General features: G+C 38.1%; 1 protein-coding gene across 1 annotated transcript; it reads right to left on the reverse strand.

Moving 5' to 3' along the window:
- Positions 1 to 3,773: 3,773 nt before the first annotated feature.
- LOC111883910 (dehydration-responsive element-binding protein 3) lies at positions 3,774 to 4,934 on the reverse strand. The gene has a single exon (XM_023880240.3). It carries the CDS (start codon positions 4,643 to 4,645, stop codon positions 3,956 to 3,958), a length of 690 nt encoding a protein of 229 aa, XP_023736008.1. The 5' UTR covers positions 4,646 to 4,934; the 3' UTR covers positions 3,774 to 3,955.
- Positions 4,935 to 20,373: the final 15,439 nt, after the last annotated feature.

The raw sequence follows: 20,373 nt of genomic DNA on the forward strand, positions 1-20,373 counted from the left end.
CTTTGAGCGTTTTAGGAAAGAGAAGAGGCCATTGTTGACCTTTGAAGCTTTGTTTGGCAAGGCAAAGGAGATTCTAGCTAAGAGGAGGCAAGGGAGGTGGACATCCTTCGATTTTGGAGCTCAGAGCATCATCTTGGAGGTATATTTTGGCTTCCTTTTCTGTTGTCATGATAAACATGGGGGTTAGGGTTTCTTGACCCCTTTTTTGGTTAGATTTGATGTCCATTTCGTCCCTATTTGTGATGAGGCTTGGGATGAGATCCATAGAGGTCCAGAGAAGCTTTATTCCTTAAGCTTTATGAGGATTCATGGGAGTTTTGACCTAGAGTTATGAGATATGGGGCTAAAACATCATCTAGGAGCAAATAGTTGTTGTTTGAGCACCAAGGTTTGGACTTTACGTGATTATCATGCCTGGGGAGGCCAGATCTATGATTATATGGAACAGATCTGACCTCAAAAGTGAGTTTGAGTTATGCATGGCATGGACTCGCCGAGTCTGAAGAACAGACTCGGCGAGTAGCATGAAGTTTGCCCGTAACCACTCGGCGAGTGGTCTTGTCGAGTTGAGGGGTCGACTCAGTGAGTCAGGGAGAGTCAGGGGGGGACTGAGTCAAGCCGGAACTCGCCAAGTTATTCTTGAAACTCGGCGAGTTGAGTCGTGGTGGCCCCGCGATTTATGCCAGGTGAAACTCGTCGAGTCAGAGAAATACTCGACGTGTCAAGAGAGGATCCAAGGGAGTCAGTGGACACGTATAGACTCGCCGAGTCGCCCTAGTGCACTCGCCGAGTCCGGTCAAAGTTGACCGTTGACTTTTGTTGACTTTTAGGGTTTAGTTAGCGATGTGGCCTTTGGGCCAAGAGAGGGGTAAAATGGTCTTTTACCCTTAAGAGGGTGCCAAGAGAGGGTTGATTCTAGTCTTGAGAGTTATATTCATGAGAGTATTTGCCTTATGTGTTAGGCGGTGGCGAGTTCGAGATTTAAGTGTGGGGATATCTGCTTTCTGCTTGCCAGGTGAGTCTTCTCACTATACTTTACCTTGAGTAGGTAACCAGAGTTATGTGACGGAGTATTTGTATTCTATGTATGTTATGTGTTGTACTGCATTGTTTCTATGTGATTTATGTTGTGCATGTTTATAGAGTTAGAACCGGAAGGTTCACAGAGTTAGAACCAGAGGGTTCATAGAGTAGGGTCCACGGACCCACAGAGTTATAGCCTCGAGTGGCTAATATGTGTTATGTGTGGTATTTGGGGGAACTCACTAAGCTTCGTGCTTATAGTGTTTTGTGTTATGTGTTTCAGGTTTCTCTCAAGATCACGGGACGACACCGGCTCGATTGTACACACCAGAGAAAGAGTCATGTTTTGAGGATCCTGGTTTATTAAGCAAGTGAAAATGGAGTTATGTTTTTGTAATTCGATTATGATTGGAATTTTGAGAAAAGTGTTTTTAAGAATTAACGATAATTTTTAAATGAAAAATTGTTTTGAAATTTACGGTGTTACACAAGGAAACACTCTTTAAGCTCACACACACTAAAAAATGGGAGAGAAAACACGAGGCTAGGGTTTCTGGACAGAGGGGTGATTACGGAGACCAACAATGGGACTTGAGTCCTTTAAATAGGGTGCAAAACCCTAAAAATTAGGGTTTCATATTCAGCCACCAACTCGTCGAGTTGGTCCAAAAAGATCCGAGGCCCATAGACTTTCAACACGTCGAGTTGAGGCCATCAACTCGACGAGTTCTAAGGAAAAGTTGCCATTTTATATAAATTTCTCATACCTAGGAATCGGGATGTTACACATATAATCATTTATGATTAGACACTATCCCTCCATGCTAGTACGCTCGAGCGTTAAAGCGAAAAATGAGAAAATATGTGGTTGAGGTAGAATATGAAGATCTCTATTTTTTTTTCATAATCTCAATAGAACCTCTCTCCCCCTCTCTATCCTCTCTCCATATATATATATATATATATATATATATATATATATATATATATATATATATATATATATATATATATATACACAAACAAAATGAATTATTAGATGATTTAAAAGTAAGATGATTTGCAAAAAAAATCTCAAAAAAACACTTTCATTATTCATTTTTAAGTAAATTAAGAATAAATCCATTTTTATGACAATTTTAATGAATATCAACAAAATAATCCTAAAAATTAATCATTAAGTTGTATTTTCAGGATTTTTTTTTGTGAATCATGTTATCTTTTATTCATCTAGTGATTTATTTACTTTTTTTCGCTAAAAAAATATGTAGAGAAAAACTTCTTACCTTCCTATGAAAAAAGAACTTCTTACCTTTGTGAATCATGTTTTTTTTTTGTGTATATATATATATATATATATATATATATATATATATATATATATATAGAGAGAGAGAGAGAGAGAGAGAGAGAGAAAAAGAGAGATAGGTTTAAATGTTTTCACTATCTATTGTATGCATGTATGATTGATTTTGGACCAATCATTTTAGTTATTTTAAGAAAGTAATTAATGCATATTAAATGCTGAAGATGTAATTAATATCCATTATATCTTCAACATATAATATGCATTAATTACTTTCTTAAAATAACTAAAATGATTGGTCCATAATCAATCATACATGCACACAATAGATAGTAAAAACAAAATAACATAACCCTATATATATATATATATATATATATATATATATATATATATATATATATATATATATATATATATATATATATATATATATATATAAGTTTAATATATGAAAATGTAAAGATGTAATTCGACCTTGCCTCAAAAATGTAATCTAGTCTAAAAAATCAATAATATACATCACTTTAGAAACGTTTGAATTATTAGGCTTTGTATTATGTCAATTCTAAAATAGTTTTCTTTCGATACCAATAATTCTTAATTGAGCAATAATATTCTTTAAACTCTGGTTATAAAACTAAAGGGTGTATAGATGCCAATCGTAAAAATATGTAATGTAGATGCCACATGCATTTATATTTCTTACCAATTTATACCTATGATAGGGTGTTGTGATATTTTTACTTACAAAATTGTTTCTAACCCATAACCATTTACTACAACTCTTGAGTATTTTTCTTTATGCATGAAAGTATAAATAATAATGCAGCCAAAACTTGATTTGAGAAATGTTTCATCGGCAAAGCTTTTGCATTTGAGTAGTGATAGTGTACCTATGATAACCACCGCAGGTAAATCAAATGGCTGAGGGGCGTTGTTTACCGCCGGCAATGGTTGTCTATAGGCATGCCGCCAGTAAACACTTTACGACACTTCGTGGTCTAACTTAAATTGTTTGAACAGAAACTCTCGTTAATTGAACTGGTCGATCCGATAGTTAGGATAATACCCCAAAAAAACAATCTAACCAAAAATCATTCTTAAAATAACAAAATACTTGTAAATTTTCATAAATAATTAATCCAATAAATCTCATATCATTTAGAATTGAGACAATCACATTATTAAAATATGAGAAATTAAATATCTTTTTATTTTTCATTTTAAAAGTTTCGCTGCACATTTGAATGATGAAAAATATCATAAAATATAATTAATTTTATGAGAATACACACTTGTCACAAATTCAAATTGATACAAAGATAAATACAAAAAAAATTGATATTTAATTTCTCTTAAAATATATATCATTTTAAGATAAATATCACAAAAACGACATTTTATTGCTCTGTTATCCTCTTTTATCTATTTTTATTAATAGTTTCTCAACTAAAATCTCGGTTTCTGATAATTATAAAAAAGAAAGAAACTTGTAATACATAACCCTTCCCGTAAATATTCTAACCAAAATTACCCAATTATTTTAAAAAGGCCACATGTGTTTTAAACTTATAATTAAAACAAAAAGAAAAATACACACAAATTCAGTTTTGAATTTCCTTTTTAGTAATCCTGCCATGAATAGTTGTCGGAAAAAAATGTGCCAGAGGAAGTAGAAGGTAATATAGACAACGGCTCCCCGGGGAAATATCCACCATCGCACTCCGCCGGCCACGGTGTAGATAATGAGTAGTAGTCCCACCCTGAGTCCACAAACACGTAATCGTTCCTTGACTCACCCGAACAATAACTCTCACTCAAACACGGTAGTTCAACAATCGCGTCTAGTTCCTCCGCCGGTGGCGGCATTGTCGACACCTCCTCAGAAGCCGAAGTTAATGTGGAGACAGCAGAGTACGACGAGGAAGATGACGTGGAGGGTGTTGATGGGGTTGTTGTTGTGGTGGTGATTGGGTTAAGATGGGTCATAGCTGCGGCTTTGGTGGCTGCCGCTTGGACATCACGAGGAGAGCAAGAGTCCGGTCGTGGTAAAACTCCGGCGAGCTCCGGGAAGTTAAGGATCGCCGACGAGCCTTTTATAGAGAGTGCAGCCACGTCGTGTGCACGCGCCGCCATTTCTGGGTCAGAAAAGGTGCCAAGCCAGATCCGAGACTTCTTTTTGGGTTCTCGGATCTCAGATACCCATTTGCCCCATGCCCGCATACGAACCCCTCGGTAAACCGGATGCTGACTGTTGTTTTTGTTATCAGATTCTCTGTTTCGTTTGCTCATTTTCCGAGAGAGTTCAGCCATTGCGGTGGTGATAATGAAATCTTGAAATGGATAGTCCGATCGTATCCCAGTAAGAATGAAGGTTCGGAGTGTTCAGAGAGACAAAGAGAAGTAAGGTATTATTGTGAGGTGTAGGTGAGGAGGGAGAAATGAAGAGGGGTTTACAAGTGTTGAAGTCTTAATTCACCCATAATTGTTGGTATGAGTCCATGTATATATATACTATATTTATGGAGAGAGAGAGAGAGGTAGACAGTAAGACAGAGAGAGAAAGAGAAAAAGGCGACTTGCATGTAGCCACCAAGGTTTGGAACATCACTAAAATCTTAGAAATTTGGAAAAACAACTCGTTAATATATTATTAATAATACTTTTGGATTTTCTTTGGATTGAACGTGTGTTATATTATCAATGCCAAGCTGTAAAATGGGACATACTAATAAATTCTAATGCTCTTCAAAATCTATTTGAGGGTCATTCTACCACCTACTAATAAAGCTTTTACTTTCTCTTTTAAAAGTTTAGTCGTATATTTGTCAATCTATGTAACCTTTTCAACCTCGTTAGAAATGACCTCATCACCCGTTAACTTAAGTTTTATACAAATAAAGTAGATACAAGTAAAGTAGGTGTAAACTTATACTATATTATATGGATTAATTAAAAAATTAAATCTAAAATTTTAAATATCTAAAAACTTTGGATTTATAAGAAAATAAGAAAAATAATAAATTATTAAAATTGATTTATCTTTTATCTTTTAAATTTAAATAAATAAACAAAATAAATTTATGAGCTTTAATTTAAAAAAAAATTGAAACAAGAAGGTAAACCATTAATGAAATAGGTATATTCATTTATTATAATTATTACATTAAAATATTATGTGAAATTTTTTAAAATAAAAAACCATAAAATGACATATGGAAAAGAAATTAAATCAAAATAACCAAAAAAAATGAAATTTGTCAAATTCAATTAGAGTGTAACATGTGGCTTTTTAGTATAATATTTATAAAGAAAAATGACTTAGGAAGATAACTACCTCTTATCCGTGTTCATATATTGACAACTTCTTCTTTTTTGTACATAATAAAACAACTAACTTGTTTTAACTGTTTAAATTACATCAATATTACCGGCTAATACCTGTTTTAACCGGTAACTCAAAGAGAAAATGACTTAGGAGGGTAACTACCTCTTATCCGTGTTCACATATTGGCAACTTATTTTTTGTACATAAGAAAGCAACTAACTTGTTTTAACTGTGTAACATCCCAAAAATCATGACCAAAAATTTCGTTTTTAATTTAATACTAAAACAATTAATTTAATACTCCGGCATAGGGCCCCACCTGGCATCGAGCCCTGCTCGGTATATAAATTTGTCTCTCTTTGGCCCTTCCTGTCTCCGGGCCCCACTCACTAAACACATATAATCATATAACATGCTAACACATAAATAAACATACTCTACTGTATCTCTATCCTAAGAAACATACTCTGCTAATAATGAGATACGGAACATCGTCCGTACTTAGCTAGTGATGAGATACGGGACCTCGCCCACACTCACCTCTCTAGTCTCTACCAGGCACATACAAATATCACACAGACAACAAGTATAATCTAACATGCAAACATTCCTCGGGCACCCGCCCGACATCGGACCTTGGTCTGGATAAACATACAAGCATACAATGCCTAGGGCTAACCCCCGGGTCTTCCTACTCATAGACTACATGGGTTGGCATTATGGCCTTAGACACATTCACACAGTGAGGAGACTCACCTTGCATTGTTGAAGCCCTGGCTGAAACTAGCTGAGTACGGACGAAGTTCCGTATCTCATTATTAGTAGAGTATGTTTCTTAGGACAAGGATATAGTAGAGTATGTTTCTTTATGTGTGGCCTAAGAGAGACAGATATGTATACCGAGCGGGGCTCGATGCCAGGCGAGGCCTGATGTCAGGCAGGGCCCGATGCCGGAGTATTAAATTAATGGTTTTAGTACTAAATTAAAAACAAAATTTTTGGTGATATTTTTGGGATGTTACATAGTTAAAACAAGTTAGTTGCTTTCTTATGTACAAAAAATAAGAAGTTGCCAATATGTGAACACGAATAAGAGGTAGTTACTCTCCTAAGTCATTTTCCCTTTGAGTTACCGGTTAAAATAGATACTAGCCGATAATATTTATGTAATTTAAACAGTTAAAACAAGTTAGTTGTTTTATTATGTACAAAAAAGAAGAAGTTGCCAATATGTGAACACGGATAAGAGGTAGTTACCCTCCTAAGTCATTTTCCTTATTTATTACATTTGATACTTTACATATATAAATATAAGTATTATATGACTTTTTTATTTTAAAAATTGAGATAAAAAACAATAAATTAACATGTAAATATTATTTATTGAAAAAATATCACAAAATGACAAATATCAAAAACTAATGAGACTGTGATAAGTGAAAAAAAAAAAAAAAAAAAAAAAAAAAAAAAAAAAACTTCATTTATAATAAATATGTTTAAATCCTAGTGAGAGATAATATCACCTAAGAATTCTATAATACATTTAGAGTTTTTTTGAGACCGATCACCTAGAGGAATATCATGCATTGTCCACGTTGAAAAAGTAGGATATAATCAAGTCATCATTACCCACTTTGGTAGTTTGGCTTCAGGAAACACCGCTTGGGAAATTATCTCTTATAAGGCAACATGAAATCTTTCCGTACCAATAATAAGTAAGTAAGAAAATATAAGATCACTTTGATGAATTTGAAATTGGATGTGGGAGAACCACTTACAAAACGGAAACCATATAGAAGAACTGAGGCATGGATAAATCCAACAATACGATTCAACAACAAATCCCATTTTTTAGAGCATGTCATCCAAATAATTCTAGCATAATCATATGACTTCGCAAATATTACAACACCATAAGTTTCTTTCATGCTCCTTATATATGCCACTCGATAAATTCATTTAACATCAAAGGTTTGACCAAAATTTGATGGCCTTTAGTGAACGTTGATTGATTTGGGTTAATGACTTCTCAAATAAAATTACATAATCGATTAGCCAAAAGTTTGCCAACACTTTTATTTTGGAAACCATTAAGTCTTTTATTTGGGTAATCTTCAACGAACTTCAGATCTTAAACTGTATGGACAGTTATAAACGATGACTTGCATATGTTTGGAATGGGACTCGACTCTTAAAATTGGATCATCAAATTAACTACATCATCCTTGAAAATCTCCCATAAGCGCTTGTTGTTGGGGTTATTTTTTTAGCACATCGAAAGTGAAGAAGATGATGAGGAATTGAGGTTAAATCCATTATGATTGAACTACTATATTTTTTTGGGTTGATAGAAAGCTAGTCGAAAAGAGAGATGAATTCTTATAGGTATAGTGAAACAACCCTCACATGAATGGTTTTTAAATTAGTTGAATATACCCAAATATTTTAAGTTCAAATACTCCAAAAAAATTGGTGTGTGGAAGATAGGTACTATAAAAAGAATAAACAAGGTTAATGTTTTGAAAGTACAATGTCAACTAATAACCAAAACACATTTTGAATGAACCATACAACCTGTAGCCTTCAAAATATCTATGTTATCTTCTAGATATATAACTTTATGGTCTTTAATACGAGCACATGTGAAAATATAGTTTGGCAATAGAATGCCTAGTAAGAATACTCAAGATTAACTCATTTTAAATAAGTTGTGATGACAATAAATACATTCGAATCAAACCTCCAAAATCAAATTAAAGTTAAATAAGTTTCCAAAGGTTCAATAATCTCAAAATTAGGGTAATATGGACCCAAATACAATGTCAAAAGGGTTTAATAACTCACAAACCGAACTCCAAGGTGTAATAACCATTAATCTAAATTATAGGTGTTTAATAACTCATATCCCAAAGTCAAATGGTTTAATAACCCATAATCTAAAGTCAAAGGGTATGATTGTTGGATCTATATGTTTAAGAATTACTTTAGAATATTGTTTGCCAATAATATATGATCATATATGGTCATACCTTTAACAAGTTGTCACTTATTGAATATTTACTGTTAATATTATTATTACCTTTAACAAGTTGTCACTTATTGAATATTTACTGTTAATATTATTATTAATAAATAATCAATTATTGTAATCAGTTACGGAATAATTATTATTTAATGAAAATAATATTTATATAAAGAATAACTAGAGATTATTCATATTGTATTTGAACCTTTAGGAGTTCATACATATATAATAGATATAACTTGTACACTTAAGAGATAATGCTTGATGAGTTGGATATATCAAATCCCACCTCTCTACTTATAAAGTTAAAGTTGTAGGTATGAAGGCAGAGCAAGAGGTTGCTTGCAAGTCTTCTTCTTACACACATCATATCTCTTTGATGCCATACCTTCGACTTATGTAATGGTATGGGTCCTGGATCTTATGTGAGGTTATAAAAGAGAGTGTAAGAGTTGTATTTGTGCTAGTTTTTGCTCTCTTCTTTGTAAGGGCCAAATTCACTCCCCCTTCTCCTCTTCTTGTCTTTTGAAGCTTAGTGAATATTAGGTGCTTAAAAGTGTTTCGCCTTTAGTGCTTATTTGTGATATGTACTTAAAGGATTAATAAGTACTTCATACATGTTGAGAACTAGCATTCTTGGTGATATATACTTGTTGGTGGATACATTATAGAGAAAATATGGGTTTTTGACATCTTCATAACTCCCCAAAACCAAGTGGGATCAAAGTTTTTAAAGGTTATATTCTAAGCATCATTTGGTTTTCATAATCTTTCTAGTTCATATAATTGGACCCTCTTGGTGGTTATGTCAAAGTGGTCTAAATATAACCTAGTTATGTTAAATTCTTCCAATTTCCGCTTAAAATTGTTTTATAAAAAAGCTCATTTTTAGATTCACAAAACTCATCAGTGGTATCAGAGCCTTTTTAGGAACACATAGTTTTATAATTAGTATTTTTATGCAACCATTTTTTTTATGCTGTAACACCTCAAATTTCAAACCAAAATTTTCATTTTTAATTTACCTGAAATATTGTTCATAAACTAAGCCATCAAAAAATCACAAGTATCAAGTACAAATCATCACTACAAATATCAAAGTGCCACATAATGCCCAGTAACAAAATATCCCAGGGAGTGAGTACAATCAGACCTTCGCTTTCCCGTGATCCTCGGAAGTACCTGAAACACATATAGTCAACAATTGTAAGCACGAAGCTTAGTGAGTTCCCCAAAATACCACACACAATACATCACAAATAAAAAAATATGGGTTATCAGCAACCCTGGAGACAACCCAAAGTCTCAGTGGGCAAACAACACGCCCTGTGGGTTATCAACAATCCTAGAGACAACCCGAAGTCTCAACACATATAAACCACACATACAAAATAATAGCACTTAGACCTAGTTGTACATCACATGTAAATATATACAACTATTCTATCATACAGGTAAGAATAAGTGAGGAGACTCACTTGAACTGATGATCGATAAATCTCATTCTAGAACTGCCGGAACAAGACTCCGCCTAATAAACACAACAAGTAACCCTTATCAATTAAGGTCATTAACCTGAATCACTAGTCTAACTCCCATAACTATGCCCCGTAAGGGAAAAAAAATACCATTTTGCCCCTCTATGGCCCAAAACCCTCAACGTTTGACTACAAGTCAAAAGTCAGCAAAACTCAATAGTCTCGAACTAGCATGATCGGGGTCATTCCTGGCTACACGGGGTGAAGCCATGAGTAAGTCCAACATTTACATCCAAACCCTAAGATCTTAAATAAAATGTCATATTCCTTTATGACACTTATTCCAACCCCATATTTGACCTCTAAAGATTGACTTAATCCATAAAGTCTCTGACTTTAAGCATTTGCATGGCTTAAGAGGGCGTAATATTTAAAACCCTAACTTTCATAACACTCAAGGTCATTTCACTCATGCTTGGGCCAAAGAAAACGATCAAGAAACCATTTTTATGAATCAAGACACTTTAAAACATCTAAAAGGACAACCAATATGCTCTGGAGTACCCACTACTAGAAAAATAGTCTTTTACGACGCGCAGACCATGACACGCAGTGATTTATGATATGCAAATGTGAGTGCCCAAAAAATAATGTTATCTCTTCCAAAATTTAAAAGATTTCAGATGCGCATTTTTGCGTGCCCAAAAATTAGTGTCTAAAAAAAAAAAAACACGGAGGGCACCTGCGTGTCGTCTAAGATCGTCGCTTTATAAATTTTAATAGAATGCGTGCGTTCCATCCGGGGAAAATGAAATCCCAAAAACTTAAAATCCCCGCCTTCGTTATTTTTCTCCCTCCACTTTAGTTTCCCTAGTAGCTAGGGCTTTTTTACAAGAACTTTCCCTGATCGCCCTCCTGACTCGTTCTCTCTTCAACTTCCCTTTCTCTCCTTCTCACTTCGACAAACCCTTTCTCTTCTTCTCAGTTCTTGACGTCGACAGCTTCTCCCACCTCCGACGTTTCTCTTGGTGTTGGCGCCTCCCACCTCTGACCTCCGTCTAGCCCCGCCCCACCGTCCAACACTTTCCAGCGACACCTAGCCGATGGAGCCCCTCCTCTCATGCAATCTTACCTCGACTGCCCTTGCCAACAACATTAGGTCCGGTGACCTTAGGGTCACTACTTCTATTGCTCAAATTTACAAGCCCTATGTCTTATTAAGGTATGTTTTTCTTGATTCTAACTTCTCAATGTTTTAATTCTTCTATAAGAACCCTAGCTTGCTAAATCTCTTTTTCTTTATGGCTTAATTTCTCTCTATTTAATTTACAATCAAAGGAACAAACTTCCGATATTTGGTGAAACTAACAATCAGTGATGTGTGATTAGGTGAAATAGCCGACTAGGGTTAACTAGGAACAAAGACACATGGAAATGGAAAAGGGGATGAAAAAGAAACACACAATATGTTTGATTAGGTGAAATCATCGGTTTTGGCAATTTTCTTGCCGTCATTGGTACTACAGGAAAGCTTAGTTGGTAGGAGGAGTCTCTTCACTTTGGTGGGGTCGTCAAGGTAAATGCGATGTCCGTTCAAGAATAAAGATCATAAACTGTTAAGAGGAGAGTTCCTTCATGGAGGTGCAGTTCTTGATTGCTGCTTTCATGATGATACCTCTGTGATAAGTCAAAAACAAACTTGAAGATCGATTAGATCTTTAAAACATGTAAAGTAATAAACCAGAAAATAATACGAACACAAGAATGGATCAAAAGTGTCGAATGATTAATCAACAATCCTCAGCAGAGCTCGATAAAGAACTTCTACTGTAGAGGATTTAGGGTTTACAAGAACGATGAAGAAATAAACTGTGATCTATCGTAAATAGCTATCGATCGTTAACCTAATATGCATGCAAGCACATTAATATATACTAAACCCTATCAGCTCACGGTTGGACAGGCCCAAACCGGAGTTCAAAACTTGGACTATTAACCGAGCCCAATGACGCAATACATCAAAAATGCTACGCTACCCAACAATCTCCCCCTTTGCATCAAATTGGAGCGAGATCACTTTGTCTTCTTACTTGGGCCAGCAGTAGCAGGAACCTTCTTCTTTACAGTCTTAAACAGACGAGAGATAAGTGTGAGGATTGTCTGTCTGAACCGAATGTACCATTGTATCATGTCGTCAAAATACTTGATATCATCCGCTGTATTTTCTTTGCACCTGTGGATGATCCCCAACACATGCTCAAGACAAGCAGTGGTATAAATATGTTTATCAGCTAAGGCAAAGAGACATTTCTGTCCTTCACTCCTAGTGAACATGACGGAGTTTCACCTCGAGTCAATTTTTCCCATCTTCATTTGGTTTAGATCACTGGCCGAGCCAACAGGAGATATCTTCGGTTTCTTCTTGAAGACATTTGCAATCTCCTGATCCATCAGGGCGACCTCCATGATATAGCACACCAACATCCTCTTGAGATGGTCAATGATCAGACCATATTCAGCTTCATTAGTCAGGAGGATGTTGTGCAGAACGATCCAGTCATGGGGGTTGAGGTTCGGTAGATCTGCTAAAGAGATGGCATGTTCGGTTTTTGCAGACCCTTTGAGCACTTTGAACCGAACGTTGATAAATCTCCCTTCAGTGTATGGCTTCAGAACCCAAACGTTGATGATCTTATGAGCGCTCCAGGTTTGGTACTGGGGTTGAGCAGCCTTCAGATAGAACTCAATCAATTCCCGATCAACCTCCGGATGAGGATGAGGGAACTCAGCAACGTTGGCGAAGGCATGAAAGATGAACGCCTTTCGGGTTAAGGGCATGTCGAACTGAGAGTCGACGGAGTTGTAGCAGTCAAAAGAGATTACTGGTTCAAGCCATAAGATGCTCGGAGTATCGATTGCCTCCTTTATCATCCTCTCGAGAGTCCAAGCAGGAAGAAGAGTCTTCCTACTCTCGAGAAGGTCGTGGGCTTCTTTCTGCTTGCGTTCAGCTTCTTCAGCTTCTCTTGCCACACGAACATTATCATCTTCAACATTGCGACGATTTTTGCGTTTCAGCAAGTCGGCAATGGTTTCTTGATCATCTTCCTCTTCATCCTCAGCAAGTTTCTTGCCTTTATCCTTCACACCCGAACCAGAGGCTTGGCCTGCAGGAGGAGGTTCGGTTGTGTGAGTTGCCTTTGAGGAATGAGGTGGTTGCGATCCAGACTCCTTTTCTCCCCCTTGTTTCGGATTGGACACGAAACTGGGTAGCCCTTCAATTTTACTAAGCAGATCCAAGGCAGGAGCGAGCTTCTCTGCAAGGGTACGCCTCATAGAATGGTTTAGGATCGGATCATGCGCTTCTAGGATGTTAGAGATGGTTGAGTGTACATCCGAAACACACGTCTTGATGACCTCCCGTTCGGATCGAAGAGCGTCAATTTGTTGTTGAGAATTGGAAAGTTGAGCACTCTTGACCTTTAGGGCAGTGGTCTTCCTTGCCAAGACATCCATCAATGAGTTCTCAGCAGCCAGATCCTCTTGGAGTTTAGAGAGGCGCTCGTCAATAGATGCACGGAAGGAAGAGTTGTCGTCTGTCAGAGATTGACGAAGTGTGGCAAAGGACGTCAACTCTGTGGAGACAAACGTGGCCAACTGTTGAACAATTGGTTCCAACGTTGTCTTGGTAGTAGTGACACTCTCCTGTAAAGATTGTAAAAGGGTAGAGGCATCAGAGAATAGTTTATCGACTTTTGCGGTCGCAGCCTCACAGGCTTTCGTCGAGGCATCAATGGCGGCGGTGGCAGAAGCGACCGAATCTTGTTGAGCCCTAGAGAAGGCATCAACAATCTTTTGAAGAGTAGCTTCAGAGAGAGATGATTGTGAAGTAGAGGAAGAGGCAATGAGCAAGTCAACCTTGTCATGAAGCTCCTTAAGATGTTTCTTTGTGACCGGAGCGTCCTCATCATCGTCGCTTTGCACTTGAAACGGACTGTAATAGACCGAATCAAATGTCATGTTTTCCACGCCAAGGAAAGGGTTATCTCCGTCAGAGGCATGACCGGGAGATGGTGGTGGTGGTGAAGCTGGTGGTGGTTCGGTTGTATGGGTGGGTTCTGGTTGGGTGGTTTTAGGTGTAGGTGTAGGTGTAGGATCAGGTTGTGTGTGAGTAGGGGTAGGTTCGGGTGCTTTTTGGGTTTCGGTTGTGTGTATGGGTTCGGTTGCTGGTGGAGGTTCGGTTGCATCGGTATGAACCCCCGTATCAAATACGTGGGTTGTAACCTTTGCAGTAGATGTTGTTGTTGCATCGGCAAAAATGGGTGGTGGCATAGGGAATGAGGTTTTTGGAATGTTGGTAAAGGGGTTTATGGTGGGAATGGAAGTAGGAATTGTTTGATTAGGAGAGGGAATTGGAGAGGTATGGATTTGCATATCAGGGGTAGGTGATCTGGGTGGGGTGTTGCCTCTTGGAGGTGTGTTGCCTCTTGGAGAGTCGTCCAAATCCGAACTCTCACCCTCCGACTCACTAGAAGAGGAAGCGATAATGAGCTTTCGCTTTGGTTGTGTCTTTTGCCTCTTCTGCTGCGGTGAATGAGCAGCTTTGGTAGATTTCCTCTTTTTAGGAGAAGGGCCTTTAGCCCCTTTCGCCACCTGTTTGCCTTTGTCTGCCTTTTTGCCTCTCGGAGCAGGCTTATCGGCATCGTGAATTGATCTGACATCTCTGGCGTGAGATCCCTTGGACCAGATTTCTTGAACTCCTTGTAGGGCCGGATGATCCTGCTGTCAGCTAGAACATCAGCGTACATGGTTTCCGGAATGGAACCATTGAAAGGGAATTTTGATGCATCTGAGACGATGATCTTCGTGGTATGAAAGGTACCAATCGAAGACATCAGTGCGCCGGCGACAGTGGGAATGTTGTATTTGTCCATAACCCACTTCATTATCAGGGTCCAAAACCTCACATACGACACCTCAGAATGCCGTGAAGAAGAAGATAAACTCTGGATGAGTTGTTGCCAGAGAACCAACCCATAGTCGACGTTGACACCGTTGTAGACACGATACAGGATGGACAGGAATAGTCGACTTGAGCCATCTGAACCTGAGCTCCTTTCAGAGAGACCCTTGAATAGCACAGTGAACATCCCGTTCCACTGTGGCGGCAAACACGACTTTTTGAACTTATCGACGGAGGTGAGCGCCTCCGTGTACCCCATATTGTAGAACATATTGAAGAGGTGCCCCATGGGAATAGTCTCTCGATTAACCCTTGAAGGGTCAGCTTCAAACCCTAGCAGTGAACCAAATCGTTGCTTGGAAATAGAGGCTTTGTGATGAGAAACTTCGAAGAAGATCCTGTCGACGACTTTATCGTAGTGAGCAGTCGCATAGATCTGCGACAGGAACTCCGTTGGCACTGATTCCACCCTTGAAAGTGCAGGTGCAATTGGCGAATACTTCAAACATTCGATGACTGGGACCATGTAGGAGTCATATGCGTGAGGGGTTAAGTCAATGATGAGACACTGTTGAGGGCGAATGGGCAGGATGTGAGAAGTAGCATGAACGGAGGATGAATCTGCCATTGTTGAAGAGAGGGAAGAAGATGATGAACAGTTAGGGTTCAGGGAATTCTTTCTCTCTTGGGAATTTTGATTGCAGTAAAGAGGTAAATGATAGAGGGTGTCGCCTTTTATACTGGGTTTAAGGAGAGAGAAAGATCTGCCCAAATCTTCTATCGTAATACCAAGAGTTTTCCGGAGTGACTGATGCGTGACAGTTGTGGAACCGATGATCACGCATGAGAGAGAGTGTCAGATTCCGAAGAACACGCCTCCCATCAAGCGCTGTTTCTGATAAACCGTTTCAAATTCACACGCGCCTTTTTGTGCCAGAGAGGAACCGTTTCAAATTCGCACACGCGTCTGCGACGTCAGTTAGAGATTAGACGCTTCAAATTCGCACGCTTTCCCTGTTCCGCCGTTTGAAATCAAATCAATTAAACTCCCGCCTAAGTCATCAACTCTTCATCTTATCCCTTTAAAGTGTAACGGCATCTTTTGAATAATACGCCCACGTGGATTAAAATTGACCTCAGCTTTTAATCGACCACCAATCCAATGAAATAACCTGTAATTATTAGAGCCAGAAATTTGGAAAATCAAAGATTTTCGTGCTAAGGGTGTAAAAAGAAAAGAAATAAAGCAAATCTTTTTAGGAATAATTGTGATGTCAATAATGACATGAAACAAATGATCCCGGGCACGAATCTCTTCCTTCAAAGTCAAGAGAGACCTTAAAGTGTTAGTGTGGTTTCCCGTTGAATAACGATCAAACACTTATTAAGAAGTGTTGAAAGGCTTCTTTTAATTAGGCTTCTTAGGGTGGCTGTAGCTTTGATTCATCAGTCCTAATCTTGAAATAAGATAGAAAGTGAACAAAGTACTTGTGAGACCGGTGTAGTCTGTTGAACAAGTAGGTAGGAAATAATGTTAAAGAGGCTTGGAAAATATAAAATCTCAACAAAAAATTAAAAATTGAATCCCAAGGGAAGAAATGTTATGGTGTTTAACAATTTCATAGGAATCACATAAAATAAAATTTTGAGATTTCATGAGGATACGTCCGTCAATTCATTAGTGAAAACTTGAGCAAATTAATTGTTCACCGTCAATTCAGATTTGGTATTGAATTTTGGGTTTCACTCAGCTCGTAGTGACACGAAACTAAGATCATAAACACAGTTTTTGAGTAACCATAAACCTTAGTGGTAATTTCTGAGAGTCTCAAGGGTTACGTTTGTGAAACGAATTTAATGGAGAAAGTAATAGAGATGGTTTAAGAAATCAAAGTACCTCTGCTGCTAAAAGTAGGACCAAGCAGAAAACTCTTATCTCATGTGAGAAGAGAGTTAGGTAGCTCACGATTAGAATAAGTGTGGTAGCCTAATTGGGAAGACAAGCTTTGTGTATACCAAGTCATTAAGGCTATTATTCAGAATCTGATGAGGCTTTGGGCACATATAGCAACATGCTTCTAGGGACACTTAACTATTTCAACAATTTCCCCATAAACACCCACACACATAAAATAAAATTAAAGATAAAAAGCAAATAAATAACAAAATATTTTTGGAGTTTTTGATATTAGTAGAAAAGAAATATTTTTGGAATTTTTGATATAAAAAATAAGACTGAGAAAGAAAATAAAAAGATAAAAAAAAACTTTGGAAAACTTTGGAACCGGACCCGAGCGTTCGGATGATTTCGGTTTTGAAAAATTTTGAAAAACCGAACCCGAGCGTTCGGTTGATTTCGGTTTTGAAAAATTTTGGAAAACCGAACCCGAACCTTCGGTTGGTTTCGGTTTTGAAAAATTTTGGAAAACCGAACCCGAACCTTCGGTTGGTTTCGGTTTTGAAAAATTTTGAAAAACCGAACCCAAGCATTCGGTTGATTTCGGTTTTGAAAAATTTTGGAAAACCGAACCCGAACCTTCGGTTGGTTTCGGTTTTGAAAAATTTTGAAAAACCGAACCCGAACCTTCGGTTGGTTTCGGTTTTGAAAAATTTTGAAAAACCGAACCCGAACGTTCGGTCTATTTCGGTTACCGAAGAAATTAGATTTTCAAATAAGAAATACTTTTGACAAAAAGAAATGAAATAGAAACACTTATACATGAAATTTACAATCAAGAAAACCACATTTGATTGATGAGCGAAGTGCAGATTATCTAACCGAACCCGAGCGTTCGGTTCATTTCGGTACATGAGTACAAAAACCGAACCCGAACGTTCGGTCTATTTCGCTTCTTACTTGTGAGTTTGAGAGGTAGTTTGTGGTACTGACTCTGATTCCATCATACCTAGCCCTTGTAGAATTTTGTTGAATGACGCTTCAGGAAGAGCTTTGGTAAAGACATCAGCCATTTGATCAGTGGTTCTAACAAAGTGTACTTCAACGTTTCCATCTTCCACATGATCTTTGATGAAGTGATACCTCAGTGCTATGTGCTTAGGCTTGGAGTGTTGCACTGGGTTATGACAGATCCTAATTGCACTTTCAGAGTCACAATATAGTGGGATCTTTTTCATATTGAGTCCATAGTCTCGGAGTTGACTCTGGATCCAAATCACTTGAGAGGTACAAGATGCAGCTGCTATGTATTCTGCTTCAGCTGTAGACAAAGACACACACGTTTGTTTCTTTGATTGCCAGCTAACCAACTTCCCGTCAAGGAATTGGCAGCCGCCAGTGGTGCTTTTCCTGTCTAGTCCACATCCTCCAAGGTCTGCATCTGAGTAGGCTTGAACGAAGAAGCCTGAGTTGGAAGGATACCATAGACCTAAAGAGGTAGTTCGCTTGAGATATCGTAGAATGTTCTTCACTGCAAGCATGTGAGGTTCGCGTGGGTTGGCCTGAAATGTAGCACAGTAACAAACAGAGAACATAATGTCAGGCCTGCTAGCAGTAAGATACATCAGAGAACCTATCATCTGACGATAAAGCGTAATATCAACAGCCAGTTTATCCAGGGATGGAGTGAGCTTGGTGCCAAACGCCATTGGAACTTTGACTTTTGAGTCTCCCATCATGCCGAATTTTGCAAGGAGAGTCTTCGTGTAAGCTTCCTGATTAATAAAGATGCCTTCGGGTCCCTGTCTAATGTTTAAACCAAGGAAAAAGTTAATAGGACCCATTGAGCTCATTTCAGATTTAGTCTCCATCAGCTTTCTGAATTCAGCCGTTAAGCTAGGATTCGTTGAGCCAAAGATGATATCATCGACATAAATTTGAACGATCATAAGGTGGTTACCTTCCTTCTTAAGAAAGAAGGTTGGGTCAACCAAACCTTGTTTGAATTTGGACATCTTTAAAAATTTAGTTAGCGTTTCATACCAGGCTCTCGGAGCTTGTTTCAGTCCATACATGACTTTATCCAAAATATAACAATGATTAAGATACCTTTCATTCACGAATCCAGGAGGTTGCTCCACGTACACAGTTTCTTCAAGTTCTCCATTGAGAAATGCACACTTAACGTCCATTTGGTAGACCTCAAAGTTTTTGTGGGCAGCATAGGCAAGAAATATTCTAATTGATTCCAGCCTAGCTACAGGAGCGAATGTCTCTTCATAGTCAATTCCTTCCTCCTGACAATATCCTTTTACTACCAGACGAGCTTTGTTTCGAATCACGTTTCCTTCTTTGTCCATTTTGTTCCTGAAGACCCATTTGAGACCAACAACCGAGGCATCTGGAGGAGTTGGAATGAGTCGCCAAACTTTGTTCCTTTCGAATTCATTCAGTTCGTCTTGCATAGCTTGAACCCAATCGGAGTGATCAAGAGCAGTGTTAACTGTCTTTGGTTCAACTTTTGATACGAAGGAGTTAAACATGCAGAATTCGACTTTTGAAAATAAGGAAGTCTGTTTTGCCTTGAGTTGTGATCGAGTCAGAACTTTTTCAGATACATCACCAACAACTTGCGAGACAGGATGATCTCTGGTCCATTTGGTGAGAGGAGGGTAGTTTGGATCAAAGGTTGGATCTAATTCAGCGTTTATCATCTCTTCTGGTTCGGATTGACTTTCATAGTCGTAAGACATATCAGCATGCTCCCCCTCGACATATAAGCTTTCAGGAATGTCTTGAGTATCTTGAGCTACAGAGGTTTCTGGTGGTGCTGAGATTTCGGGTGTTGAAGCACCTTCGGGTGGTGAGGCACTTTCGGTTGATGTGGTACTTTCGGTTGGTGAAGTGCTTTCGGGAGTAGTTTGAGACATTGGCTCCCCCTCAACATGTGAGCTCAGTGGAGATGATGATGGCGGATCCTCCCCCTCGACTGAAGCATTGTGTGGTGGAGGTCCGTCAGAACTTGATCTTCCTTCATTCATTCTCCTTGCAGCATCTTCGACAATTTGCTTCATATGATCTACCTTGTTGTCTGCTGCGCTGGCTTCTGAGAGAGTGGCCTTCTCTGGTTCATCAAATAGCTCCATAAACTTTTCGAATAGATTAGCGATCGAGGCAGTGACTTGGCCATTTTGAGGAAAAATTTCTCCAACTGTGTTTTCGTTGGCCTTTAGCTTTTTGACATAGCTATCATCAAAGGTCACGTAATAAGTTTCTTCTATTTTCCCCGAACGCTTGTTTAATACCCTGTACGCTTTAGAAGTGAGAGAATAGCCCAGAAATATCCCTTCGTC

This window comes from Lactuca sativa, chromosome 7, assembly GCF_002870075.4.
Source record: "Lactuca sativa cultivar Salinas chromosome 7, Lsat_Salinas_v11, whole genome shotgun sequence".
Lineage (NCBI taxonomy): Eukaryota > Viridiplantae > Streptophyta > Magnoliopsida > Asterales > Asteraceae > Lactuca > Lactuca sativa.